We start from the raw sequence: 12,436 nt of genomic DNA, 5'->3' as shown, positions 1-12,436 counted from the left end.
TATCATACATATGTTAAGAAAATAGATAAAATTCTTATAAAGCCACAACAGGTTAAAAATCCCAGTTGTTTAAGCTGTAATATGCCATTACTGATACTCTCTGTCAAACGAGAACTTTTGAATCAGATATTCCCAGTGTTTTATCCTGGTCCTAGCACTATTTGTTGTTTATTTCAGAACATAAAAAATTTGTGAATATTGCTCAGCTTATGGATGACACCAAGTTTGTAAGTGTTTTGGCAGAATAGAGTTTGAAAGTAACTTGGCAAAATATCTTGAAATGAATAGAAAAGTTAATAAAGACAAAAATCTGATTCTACACTTGGGAAAGACAAATCAAACTAACAAACATAAAGTGGTGAATAATTGGGTAGACAGTAATGCTTCAGAGAAGAATTTGCACATTGTTGCAGAGCATAAATTAAATGTGTCAGCAAATTATTTTTTTAAAGGCAAATCTCATCCTGGTACCCTTGCTATATAGAAGACACAGAGATTTACTTTTTGGCCAGTTTCCCTAAACCTCATGTTAGCACATCTGGTTTTGGATGCCACACTTGGAGAGACGCAGGTAATTTCGAGACAGTCCAGAGCAATATCAGAAATATAATAAGATTAGAAAATGTCATCTTTTGGAATCATTAGGTTGTATTGGGGTCGTTTGGCAAAAGTGGAGATAGTTTAGGCGGGATGGAACAGTGTTACAATGTGTAGTTAGTTAGAAGGTGATGGTCAGTATTCTGTTCAGAAAAGGGAAGGATATGAGGAAAAATAATGTGATTAATTTTCCAATTATTCAGACTGGACTTGGGGAAATCTTTTAAATTCTAATGATACAGAATATCTGGCTGAGTATTGGAGTCTCCATTTTCTTCTTCAATTTGTCTGTGATGATCTGGATTAACCGGAAACTGAAAATGGACAGTGAACTCTTAAATCTCTTCCAGTATTTCATTTCTGTGATTCATTTTTGTGTGTGTGATTTTTTTCTCTTTTTTTAATGTGCCAAGGAAGTTACAGACTGTGTATCTGTCCTTTTAAAAGTTAATTATATATCTGAAATATTTTAGCCCTGGACCTTAACTGAAACCTATCAGTAGCCCTGAGGAGTTAACACTTGTAAAGCTACTGAACTGTCCAGAAAATACAAACCCAGAGATCATGTTTGATTTTAGAAATGGGAAAATATTCCTGTGAATAATTCCAAACCTAAATACAGGATATGCAGCTTTAAGGGGTGAAGAAAGTTTATTGAGTTTTTCTAGATGAAAGTAACAGCTTTATGAAGTTTTTTTTCAGTGTTCTTGAGAAATAACTGAACTGAGATACTGGTAACACTGTTCTTCAAGGATATTCAAAAGCTGCCAAATTATTGAAATGATTATTCAAGCCATCATTGTAAAAACATGTAAAAACTAGTGATGTTTTGGTGTCCAAGTTAAATGAGTCAGAATCTGGAAAAAATAAAGCTGGCATTGCTTGAGCATTTTGTTACCAAAAGAAACATTCTCTTCCCTACTGTACTCTTGAACCTGGAAGTACAGATATTCCAGTTCCTACCCACCCTGGCTTATAATGCTGAGTAGTCAGGATTGGTTTGTTGGTTTTTTTTTTTAAGTCATATGTGTAAGAGAAACTGACCTTTCAAAGTGGTATGTTATTCTTCTACTTGTGCCATAAAAAAAGACAGAGAAATATTTCCTTGGAGTATACTGACCAAGTAGTATCACATATGTATGGGTCTAAATCTGCCACTAGGAGCAGTTTTCAGTGTTTACAGCTCCCATCAGGGCCTACATAAAAGCCTCATAGTAAGATGTCATAATCTCTAATGTAACCAAAAGCTTTATGATTTTCCCACTTGTTTGACCTCAGGAATCTGTGGTTGATGGTACTTTCTCTGTTTACAGGGATGTCTCGCTGTTTCTTGCCTTTGTAAGTGCACTGCTTATGTTTCCTTCGTGGTGGAAGGAATCCTCGTGGCTGCTGTGGGGACTAGTTCTGCTTGTCTATGCAGTCTTTCGAGTGTGGGGCACATGGAGGACAGCCAAGCTGCAAATGTCCCTGCGAAAATACTGTATCCAGCTGGAAGAAACGGTGGCAAATAGCCGAGCTTTTACTAATCTCGTGAGGAAAGCTCTACGACTCATTCAAGAGACCGAAGTAATTTCCAGAGGATTTACCCTGTGAGTCTATATTTCACTTTATTTAATATGCAGTTCCATTTAAGCCAAATGTCTTCTAAAATTGTCTTGTTACACTGTCTCCCATAGCAAGTAGAATTATTGAAAACATAGTACTTAAAGCTTTTCATTTTCATAAAATAGTATAATTGCCATTCATTCTAAAAGTATGAATTCTAACAACTCAGTGTTGAAGCACTGCATCCTAAAGGAGAGTTAAGTCTCACAAAACTTGTATGTCTTTGAAATCTCTACTCTGCTGGCAATGAAATACATGAAGAAATGGATTTTGAACCAGGAGTCATTTAGAGAGTTGGTTGTTTGAGGATTTTTTTATGTTTTATATTACAAAATCTATAAAATAAACTGACTTGCAGGTAATAAATTGTGTTTTAAAAACCAAAATGATAGAAAACCATTGTATTTTTATTTAACAAATAATAGCCAGAAATAATAACACAGCAATCAGCAAATACCATCAAAGGTTACCTCCCACTTCAAATAAAGTTTACATTACCCTTTTTTTAATTATACACAATTATTGAGAAGTTGAGATTCTTGAATTGTTTACTGTTGAATTTGTCTCTCATGCACTTAAGGAGTGTGAAAATGTTCCTGGTTATTTAGTTCTTGTAGCTATTTGGTAATTTTTGCTGTTTGCCTTGTGAAAGGACATAAGAACATGTTCTGTGTATGCAATGATCCTAAAGCCAACAGGCCTGCTTCTATGCACACTTATTGTCATCTATGCTTTTGCTTTGTAACAAACTGTGGTTAGATACTTACCTGTGCCAGTTAGGCTTAAGGTTAAAGGAGTTGGGAAATGCCTGAAATCCAGTTGACTTGTTTCTAAAAAACAGTAAAAGATTTGCTTGGGTACAGCAAGAAATCGTTTGTTCTTGCCAGCCTATCTATACTGTGCTCAGGCACATGTTTTTACATGCAAGTTTAAAACTGTAGACTTAACATTTTGAATTCATTTTCTTGCTTGAGATACCTTCACTATGCTTTATTGAAGAAATGTTTCATTCTCCCCTTGGAATGCATAAGCATGTCTTCAGTCTGCCTAGCCATGTGTTTTGTTTTGGTTTGTTTTTTGCTGAAGAAGCATATAGTTGAGCAATAAGCAGTCTTATCTTTGCAAATGGATTCTTAAAAGAAATTATTGTTAGGGCTTGTCCAAATTACAGATGAGAAAAACATTTGGATTTTTGCCTAAGTTTAAGCAAATGAACTTGTGGTCAATGTCTAAACTGCTGGTGCCTTGTTCTTTTGCTACATATCTTAGATAACAGATTAACAAAAAACAGACTGATCTTTAAGCTGATGCTTGATCAAATAGCCTCTTTACTTAAAACTTTGGCAAGCTCTTCAAAAGACTTTAGAGTATAGATGGAGTGGGAGAAGTCTGACTGTGCCAGCATCCTCACTGGAACAGTTGTCCAGTATGAAAAAGTCAATGCTGTACAGGTTTTGATTTGGTCAGCCTGCGGGAAGTTGTAACTCCTGAGTGTCCTTTCCAGCATACACATATCCAAGAGATGCTACTGAACAGGGCACCGTGAAATTCTTTTCTTGAGACAGTGCTTCATGTATGATCCAAAAAAATGAGCTAACCCTGACAGAATTTTGCTAAAATAAACCTTAGCAGAAGAAAGTTCTCTTGTAGTAACCTTGTCATAGTCTTAATGCTTGTTCAGAAAGAGTCATATAGCAATAGAAAAGGTTGCATCTGAAAAGTTAGCCACTTGGCACTCTTGAAGAAATGAGATTTCAACCCGGTAGCACAGCACTCAGCTTGATGATTTGTATGCTGCTGATATAATATACTGCTAGCTCGGCATAGTTTGGACTGCATTAACCGTATTGTGAATGTAAAGATACTGAAGCTGACATTTTAATAGTACTGAGTTGAGGTTTTGCCTAGCTGTACTTGGCTAAACTCTGATATGGCAAGCGCAGATCTGCAGCTTGAGCCTTGCTTTCCACCGCTGTTTTTTCTCCCCATTGCACCATCCATTGTGATGTTCTTGTAGGCTAATTTGCATATGCTTTGAAATATCTGTGGCTTTGCATTATTCTACCCTATTTGCCCCTTGTTAATTGATATTTGACTGTCTCTGTAAATGTTCAATTACTCTTAATGAGCTTTTGGTCAACTTTCCACTGGTATACTACTGTGTGATAGTGACTGCTGTATGCTTAACTAATTCAAACATTATTTTGCCTTCATTCTCCTCTCACTCAAAAAAATCCAGAGCAGCCATTTACAAAAGGAACTAAGAACCCTGTAAGGACTCTCTTACATTAGCTGCTCTCAATGTCAACTGGATATTCTCATTTCAGAATAGCCTTCAGAAGTGTTTAATGCTGCTGTTGGCATTTCAGGTATGGCTGTGTGGTACAAGCTCTGCGATGCAGAGATGGCTGAGACCTCACAGCAAGATAGTCTGGATTACAGAAATTGTGGAGCCAAGGTAGTGCAGTGCTCTGCTCGGGCAGAATGGCAGTATTTCTGTCTTATTGCTTCATGTTCAAATTAGACAAATGAAGCCTAATCACCAATTACAGCCTCACATTTCTTTTGAGTAATGAAAGTTTGTCCATTGTCTTGCACATTATAAAATGAAAATTATAGAAATAATGAAAGGCTGCAGCAATAAGTAGCAAGTAGCTATTTCTTTGTCTGTCGCTGAAATAATGAATTTTTCTCCAGAATGCTCCCTTTTGACTATATTTTAAACTACAGTCAAACTCTATGAGCACATAATGGTGTATATAATGTCTTTACAGTACCGTCTTCATGTTGGAGCGCAGTAATAGTTTTTTTAATATATCTATATAACTTTGTTAAAAGTTGAGAGCCTATTTAAAATTTGGCTTGTTAGATAAATGGAGAAATAAGTCACTGTTATTTACAATTAAAATGAGTTTGGAGTGCTAGGAATGAGGAAATTCACTCTTAACCTTTTTTTCTCCTTGCTATTTGTGGATGATACCCAAAGCTGATAACATTTTTTAAGTCCGATAAAATATATAGAAGATAAATGGAACATTAGGTTAGACATTTAGTCTGGCACATAGACATTTATAGCAAATTATGCTAATTTAAGATTACTGGAATAAGGAACAATTATTTTATAAAAAAAGTCTGAAACAAGCCTTTTGAGAAGGGAAGTAAATTGTTTTGCTGAATACTGGCAGTACATGCTGTGCATGAGTTGTGCTGTCTGTTCTGTATAGGAGCTAGAAATGCGAATGTCACTATAACAGAAGGTGTATCTCCTTTTCTTTTTTATGATAGAAGAACTTTGCTTCTTTCCTTTGAGCTTGCTTCTGACAATTCACCCAGGGCTTCAGTCTGCAAACTGATGTGAGAGTTTATCCATAAGCCTTTCTGGTTGTTACCTTCAAAAGCTAGGGAGATGTTAAAGATTGGCATGTACTACATGGCATGCTGTGTTCCATAGCGAAACATGTGGCAAGACTAGCATTTGAAATTTACATTTATAAATTGAAATTAACACAATATCTTTGTATTTCATTCAGATTTTAAAGTATTTTATGAGCTGTTATATAGACCACTATAATATCACTCACATCATTTAATATAGTACTTCAGCTAGCGTATTCAATGTACTGCAGTATTTGGCATGAATATCCTTGTTAATCGTGTTTAACACACTGATACAGGTCCAGCCACGCTCACTGGGTGGGCTTTTCATATTTGACAGGGAAGGCAATGAGCCATTTCCCTTCTCGGTCAATGTGCATGGTCCAGCTAAGGACATACAGTAGAACTGACATCTTTTACAGCAGGGTCAGCTCTGCTGGCTTAGTCAGCTCTTAAGTCAAATAGGCTACAGAAATAGTTACCAATGCATCAACCCAACTCATTTTTGCCAGGTATCCTCCATGCTTTTCCCTTTTAAGTGACTATGAACATGAAATCATTTCCTCCCCATGCCCTGGGAAAGGTGAGAGCAGAAGCAGTCTTTCAGTCTCCAAACAGTTCATCACAATTCATCATCCTGTTGTTATCACTACATCCTTTCCTAAATTGCTTCTAGTTAAAACAGTCTCAACAAGTAGAGTTCACCTAAACTATTTTCAGTGCCTCAGTCATAGATTTGGCATCAGGCTGTATATGAATAGATGTAACTAGTTATTGATCTTTTTTTCCTTTTCTACAGCTCAATCTTAGAGACATTTTTAGCATTCACACAATTCACAATTCAATTTATTTCCAGTTGAGGCAATTTCTTACAGTTCTGAAGTCATTCTGCAGTACATTCTAATAGGCAAATGGAACAGTTTCTTTTAAATGGTATATTCACCTGAATATGTGGAAACCAATACATGTTTTCAAATATGCCTGTAGAGTTGCATACACTTAATGTATTTACTGGTCAGACTTGCACAAACACAGCTGTGATTCATTGCATGACGACAAAATCTATGTCACCACTCACTAGAGAAGATTCTGCATGGAAAAAGTTGAAAGAATATAGTATTTTGCATGAGAAACAGTATGTAGCAGCACATTTTTTTCTACAATAATTGTTAAAATAACAAATTTGCATATATAGAGGTATATGTTAAATATGTGTGTGTTAAAAGCTTACAAAAAGCTTGTGATAGTTTTGCATCAGACAATGTTATGGTCTATCTCCTCTTAGCATATCGTTTTCTAAAACTTTGGAGAGCAAAAATGTCCTCAGGGGTTTTGCCATGGCTCAGATGAGAATAGAGTCAGGCTGTCTACTGAGGAATACTGGCTGCTCATCTGAAATTTTGATTAAATGTGTCATTGATACGATTCTTTTGTCGTTGTTCTTATAGTTACTGAATAGTTTGAAAAAGTTTTCTAAGTAATGGAATGAGAAAACTGATGTACTATCTTTTAAAAATACTTTAGGACATCTGTACAGTTGTATCACATTTTACTTTTCAAGTTTGCTTGACAGGGTCAGTGCCGCTTGCCCATTTAATAAAACTGGACAGCATCCTAGTCAGCATCTCATTGGTCTCCGGAAAGCCGTTTATCGATCTGTCAGAGCCAACTTTCGAGCTTCAAGACTGGCTACTCTATACATGCTGAAAAAATATCCTTTTCGTACAAACTCATGAATTCAGATAGTCTGTGTTACCTACTTGTAGTTGTGCCAATGTTTAATGTCTAGAAATGTACAGTATCTAATTGTGTATCTAAACAAGATAAGGAAAATATAGCAGAGTAAATCTAGGCTTTTGCTTGGTTGGAACCTTCTTAAAATGTTTGTCTTTTTGTGTACTGTGCAGTATAATACTCTGTGCACTGAAAACATTGTTCCAGCTACTGACACCCATGCCTTTGGTCTGAGTACTTAAAATGTGTTTCAGAGTCCTTCAGGGTTCTGTTTTATGATTTCTCATAACTGTCTCTTCCCTTGCACTAAAATACCATCTTCTCTGAACAATATGGCCTTTCACTTGACATCCCTTTGTTCAAAGGTAAGTTGATTTCCTGTTTCAGACAGTTTGGGTGAAACTCTGATTACATTAACTAGCCAAAAGGCACATTTAAGAGTGAGGAGTTACTGCTCTGAATCAAAGCAGAACACTTTGTTCAGATTGCATTTTCTCAAGTGTCATCCATATTTCTCTGTGAATTATATACTTTCTTTAATGGCATTAGCATTTCAAGGGGTTTTGTTGATGTTTATTGTACTACATAGGAAATAAAAATGTGTTAACTCTGTATTATAGCAGAAAATAAAACATATATGTTCCTGATCTGAAAAAACACGTGCAGGGAAACAAAGCTGATGCTAAGGTGAGTGTTGAAAATCTAACATGACAAATTACATGTTCTGTCTTCCTGGAACATAATATTTTACTAACATATTTTGCCTGGCAAATGGCTTGATGTATACACACATACAGAGACACACACTCAGACAGACACACACAAAGTGACAAGTGTGTGCATTTGCTTTGAAGAAAATGAGGTTTTCTTTGCAAAATAATAACTTGTGCAGGGATAGGCATCCTCATTCTGGGGTCAACACTTCTCTTGGCTTCGAGGAATAAGGTGCATTTGTTATACAAAGAAAAAAAAATACTCTGTTTCAGATACATTGATAAGAGCAACTGACACTTAGCTTAGTAATAGAATCAAGAATCACTTCCAAGAACATGGGAAGAGAGATTTGAAAGTAGGATCAGCTAACATGGCCTTCCCAAATATCCTCCACCATGAAAAGAGTCAGTCCAGCAGTGGTTATGGAAGGTGTGTAGATTGTTGGTGTGGTTGGGGAGTTACAGGTTCAAAGAATATTGATGTGTGTCAGACAGTCCGCTAGTTTTAGGAATAGCTTTTAAATTAACAAATGGGAGAGAAGAAAGTTTTGTTTACTTTGGGTAAGTTGACATTTATATCTGTCTTTGAAAATGTTTTAAAATAGAAGTTCCATTATACCAAATTGCTATGCAGATATCAGAATAGTAAGAGCCAGCAGAAATAAATGGCCAAAAATTTGCTGAAGTTGCATGTATATAGATGGGGTCTTGACAAATTGAAAGAGAAGCATTATATTTATGCAGAACACAGTGGCAAAAACAGTGGTAGCCTGTGAGCCAAGATGCAGGCACAGCCACATCTGCAGTGCTTGAAAACTGAAAGTAAGGAATTAAAATGTAAGGAAGGTGAGTAAAGGATTCCTCCACCCCTCCAGGGTAACTAAGAACAGCTTTAAGGTAGTTCCATGTTGCCTTAGTTTGAATTTTCCCCTGCATATCATGAATGCCTCAAAATGTTACGCATATTACATGGGTATTGATGGCAAAGAGCATCTTTCAAATAGATTATGAAGTTAAATAGCACTCTTCTGCTGGAGGGGCCAAAGATTCCTTCATGTTAAAAGCATTCACAGCTGTCACTTGTGACAACTTTAATGCCCTTGTTCATCATCAGATTGTTAGCACAAGTCTGGCCTAGAGTAAGGAGAAAGAGGAACTTGAGAGATTAAATATAGGACTGAAGTGATAACTTGAAGGAAGGGAGTGTTAATAAAGGAAGGGGACTTCCATCCAAAGTCTGGAAATGAGATCCTAGTTCTGACTTTTACAGTTCTTTTAATAAGTCCTCGTTTGTGCAAAATCAGAAGATATTCTTGACTTTAACTCTTCTATGTTATTTGAGTGTAAATTACTGAATTACTGTTTGAAATTTACTTTTTCTGAGCATTGCAAGAGACATAAATCCAGTAGCACTATTAGTGATTTAGTAAATGTGTTAAAGGGAGATCTGTCTGACGAACCTGGTACAGAGAATTAAAAATCTTAATTAACAGTTTTATTCATGGCAGCATGAATTGCATAAATGTGATATGTTACCATTATTCATGCCAATAAAACTAGTTTAGCAGTATTGGCTTGTGGCTAGTGTGCCCCCGTTTAGCTAGACAACTGCTTTCAGTGAGTAGAATACATTAATACTATCCTAATTAAAATGTTTCCCTGAAAAATGGAAAAACGATATAATTATACTTCAGCCTTATACCAGGCGCTTGTTTTAAACTTGGTGGACCAGTAATTTAATGAGATGGAAAGTCATATTCCTTACATTTTATGTGAGGCGACAGTTAAGTACTTGCAGAAACAATTTAGCATTTTCTCATGCCATCCTTATTGATTTGTGCAAATCAGCAAGGGTAAATTGCTCAAAATAGTAGACAAAAAAGAGGGGAGAAGAGTATTTTGTTTTAAATTGGAAGATAAGAATATAGCAGGATTAAGCTAGAAATTTGGCATTTGGGGATAGGTATTTGCAGGATGTTGTGCAGACCAGTCACTGCTAGTTAACAAATCTGAGCACTCTACTCCACTGCATTGTGCAATAACTCAGGCAATACTCAGTTGGCATGTTGGTTGCTTAATGTTTTTATACTTACGAGCCGTATGACTCTGCAGTATGGGAGTCTATGGTTTATTCACAGATTTAATTATATGCAAGCTGGATGGAGGAAATGTAGCTTATGTTTCTGGATGATTTTAATAGTCTCATTCTCAGCTATTGGAAGATAATTAGATGCTCCATTTCCATTGAACTATATTGATAGGTAGGACCCGGGCATTGGGTCATATAAACTGAATAAACCTATATAGAAACTGAAACAACTTACTTTGATTGTATGTGACAGGTGGCAAGGCATACATACTGATATAAAATGAGACATTGGCTGGCAGTATTTTAAACTGAATGATGTCTTACCCCGTTAAGGTGCAGTGAATATAAAATGCATTCTGTCTCCTTGAGAAGCATTGAGCACAGGGAAACTTACAAATTCCTCTACTAAATCTAGTAAAAAATTATTTCTTCTTCTCTGTATACATTTAGTTATTACATCATTAAATGGTAGAAAAACACACATCTTTTACTTTGCAAAAGAGAAATTTCACACAAGAAAACAATAAGCTAAATAAAGAATTGTGCCCTCTTTGGGTCATAAAAGCCTAAATCAAAAATCCAAAGCCAATTCATCACATTCTTAGCTTATCCCCTCCCTCCTGGTGAGATGGTGAGAATTTTCTGGAAGAGCAGTTTGGATTGCTCAGGGATATTTTGAGGCCCTCCTTTTAAATGGGAATTTTGAAGGGTGAAGTATATATATTGAATTGTTACATACAGAGGTACATTAGTGTTCTTGCTTTTCTGTAGATAAGTACAATTGGCCTCTTGATAGAGATTAGACATTCACTGTACAGATGTTTTATTCTGGATTTGACAGGGGTTTTTTTATGTGGTTTTGCCTTCTCTTCTTCCAAGCTAATAAGAAGTGTAAGTTAAACAGATGAATGAAATATTTGCAGAGAAAACATTAGCACTAAAAATACTTACATTTTAGAGCAAAGCACATGGAGGGTATCTGTGTATGTGTATGTTTGTGTGTACATGTTTAAAAGTTGTAAAGGTTTAGTCCTTAGGAAACTAACGGGGCTTGAGATCACTTCTCTGTTTTTATCTATCCCATAGAAATGGAAGAGGGAGGGATGCAATAGAGGAAGGCAGGGCAGGAGGTGTGGGAGTCCACTGGGAATCCCTAGCTGAGCCATAATATCTCTCTTTTGGACAAACCACACATTTGAGATGTTCCCTAGAAATTGGTTTGGAGTTTTTTTAGCTTAGAAATGTAACTTAGAAATTTATATGTGTCCAAACTGGGTTTTATGATATTCCTTCTGTTCAAAATTTCTTGCTGCAGAAAAATATGAACAAGGAAAATAGTTATTCTCTGAGATAACTGGTCCTGAAGGATTTCGACCTGGTTTTTCAATCTCTGATGGAGTTAGCATCCTCATCCTATGTGCTCCATCTGCTGGACATGCTGCCAGGTTAACTTGGAATAAACGCTGTTTATGTAAGGCAGCAGCTGGTGGCAAGAATAGATTGTGTTTCTGAGTGATTTGCATTATGGATTTTTATCTGCATTCATGCTTCTGGAGAACATTTAGTAGGCATCTTTCTTCCTGGACTTAGGGGAGAAATGTAGTTGGTTAGAGCCTGGACACTTAGCATTGCTGTTTCCTGGGCCACAATAACTTGCAATGATCTTCTATTCTAGGTGTAAAAATTTTCTTGAGCAAACCATTATAACAATTTTAATCCTAGGAGGATTTAGCAGGTGGAAAATTTGTGAATGAAAGCAAGTGAAAGCCCCAGAGACCACTTTAGTTTGGACAGGAGACAGGTGCTTGTAATTGGCTTTTTATGCCCCAAGAGATGAGAGTGCTCAGTTTGTAAATAATAATATAAATTAAAAACAATTAAATTAAGGCCTTATGTTCATGAATGCTTTGAAAATAATTTTTTAATGTATTTCTGTGGAACAAATGTGTTTAATGGCCATAAGTTGTAAGTTTTTGTTTTAAAGCATATTTTACTGTTTTTGTGACTGAGTAGCTACCGAAAATGCTTAGAAATCTTGAACTGTTCCTCCTCTCCCTTCCCCAGCATGAGGTTAGACTAAAATTAGTGCTATTTTAAAATAAAAGCTGCATACTCTGAGAATTATTTTTATCTGTCTTCTGGTATCAGTTATATTGTGCTTGCTTCCTACCTGTTAAGGATTCTGAGGACTGGAAATACACATTTTCATTGTCAGAATTTAAATATGCTGCATAATGTTGGTAGATAACAGTTTGCCACTGTTCCTGCTGAGATCATGGTGGCTTTAGAGTGATACCATCAATAAAATTAATGGTATGACAAG

At 36.1% G+C, this 12,436-nt stretch overlaps 1 protein-coding gene across 3 annotated transcripts in view; it reads left to right on the top strand.

Annotated features, from left to right (window-relative positions):
- The window catches only part of VEZT (vezatin, adherens junctions transmembrane protein), a 58,609-nt gene that overhangs the window by 29,620 nt on the left and 16,553 nt on the right, over positions 1-12,436 (top strand). For 2 of the 3 annotated variants that reach the window (XM_062015383.1, XM_062015401.1), the window contains exons 5-6: positions 1,911-2,186; positions 7,139-7,288. In XM_062015383.1, the coding sequence (XP_061871367.1) occupies positions 1,911-2,186; positions 7,139-7,288 (426 nt within the window). The remainder of the gene's footprint in view (positions 1-1,910; positions 2,187-7,138; positions 7,289-12,436) is intronic. The other variant, XM_062015392.1, reaches the window with a different exon arrangement.

The sequence above is a fragment of the Colius striatus genome, chromosome 1 (genome assembly GCF_028858725.1).
Source record: "Colius striatus isolate bColStr4 chromosome 1, bColStr4.1.hap1, whole genome shotgun sequence".
Taxonomy (NCBI): Eukaryota; Metazoa; Chordata; class Aves; order Coliiformes; family Coliidae; genus Colius; species Colius striatus.
The sequence above is the reverse complement of the archived record's forward strand: the minus strand, read 5'-3'. Positions and strand labels throughout refer to the sequence as shown.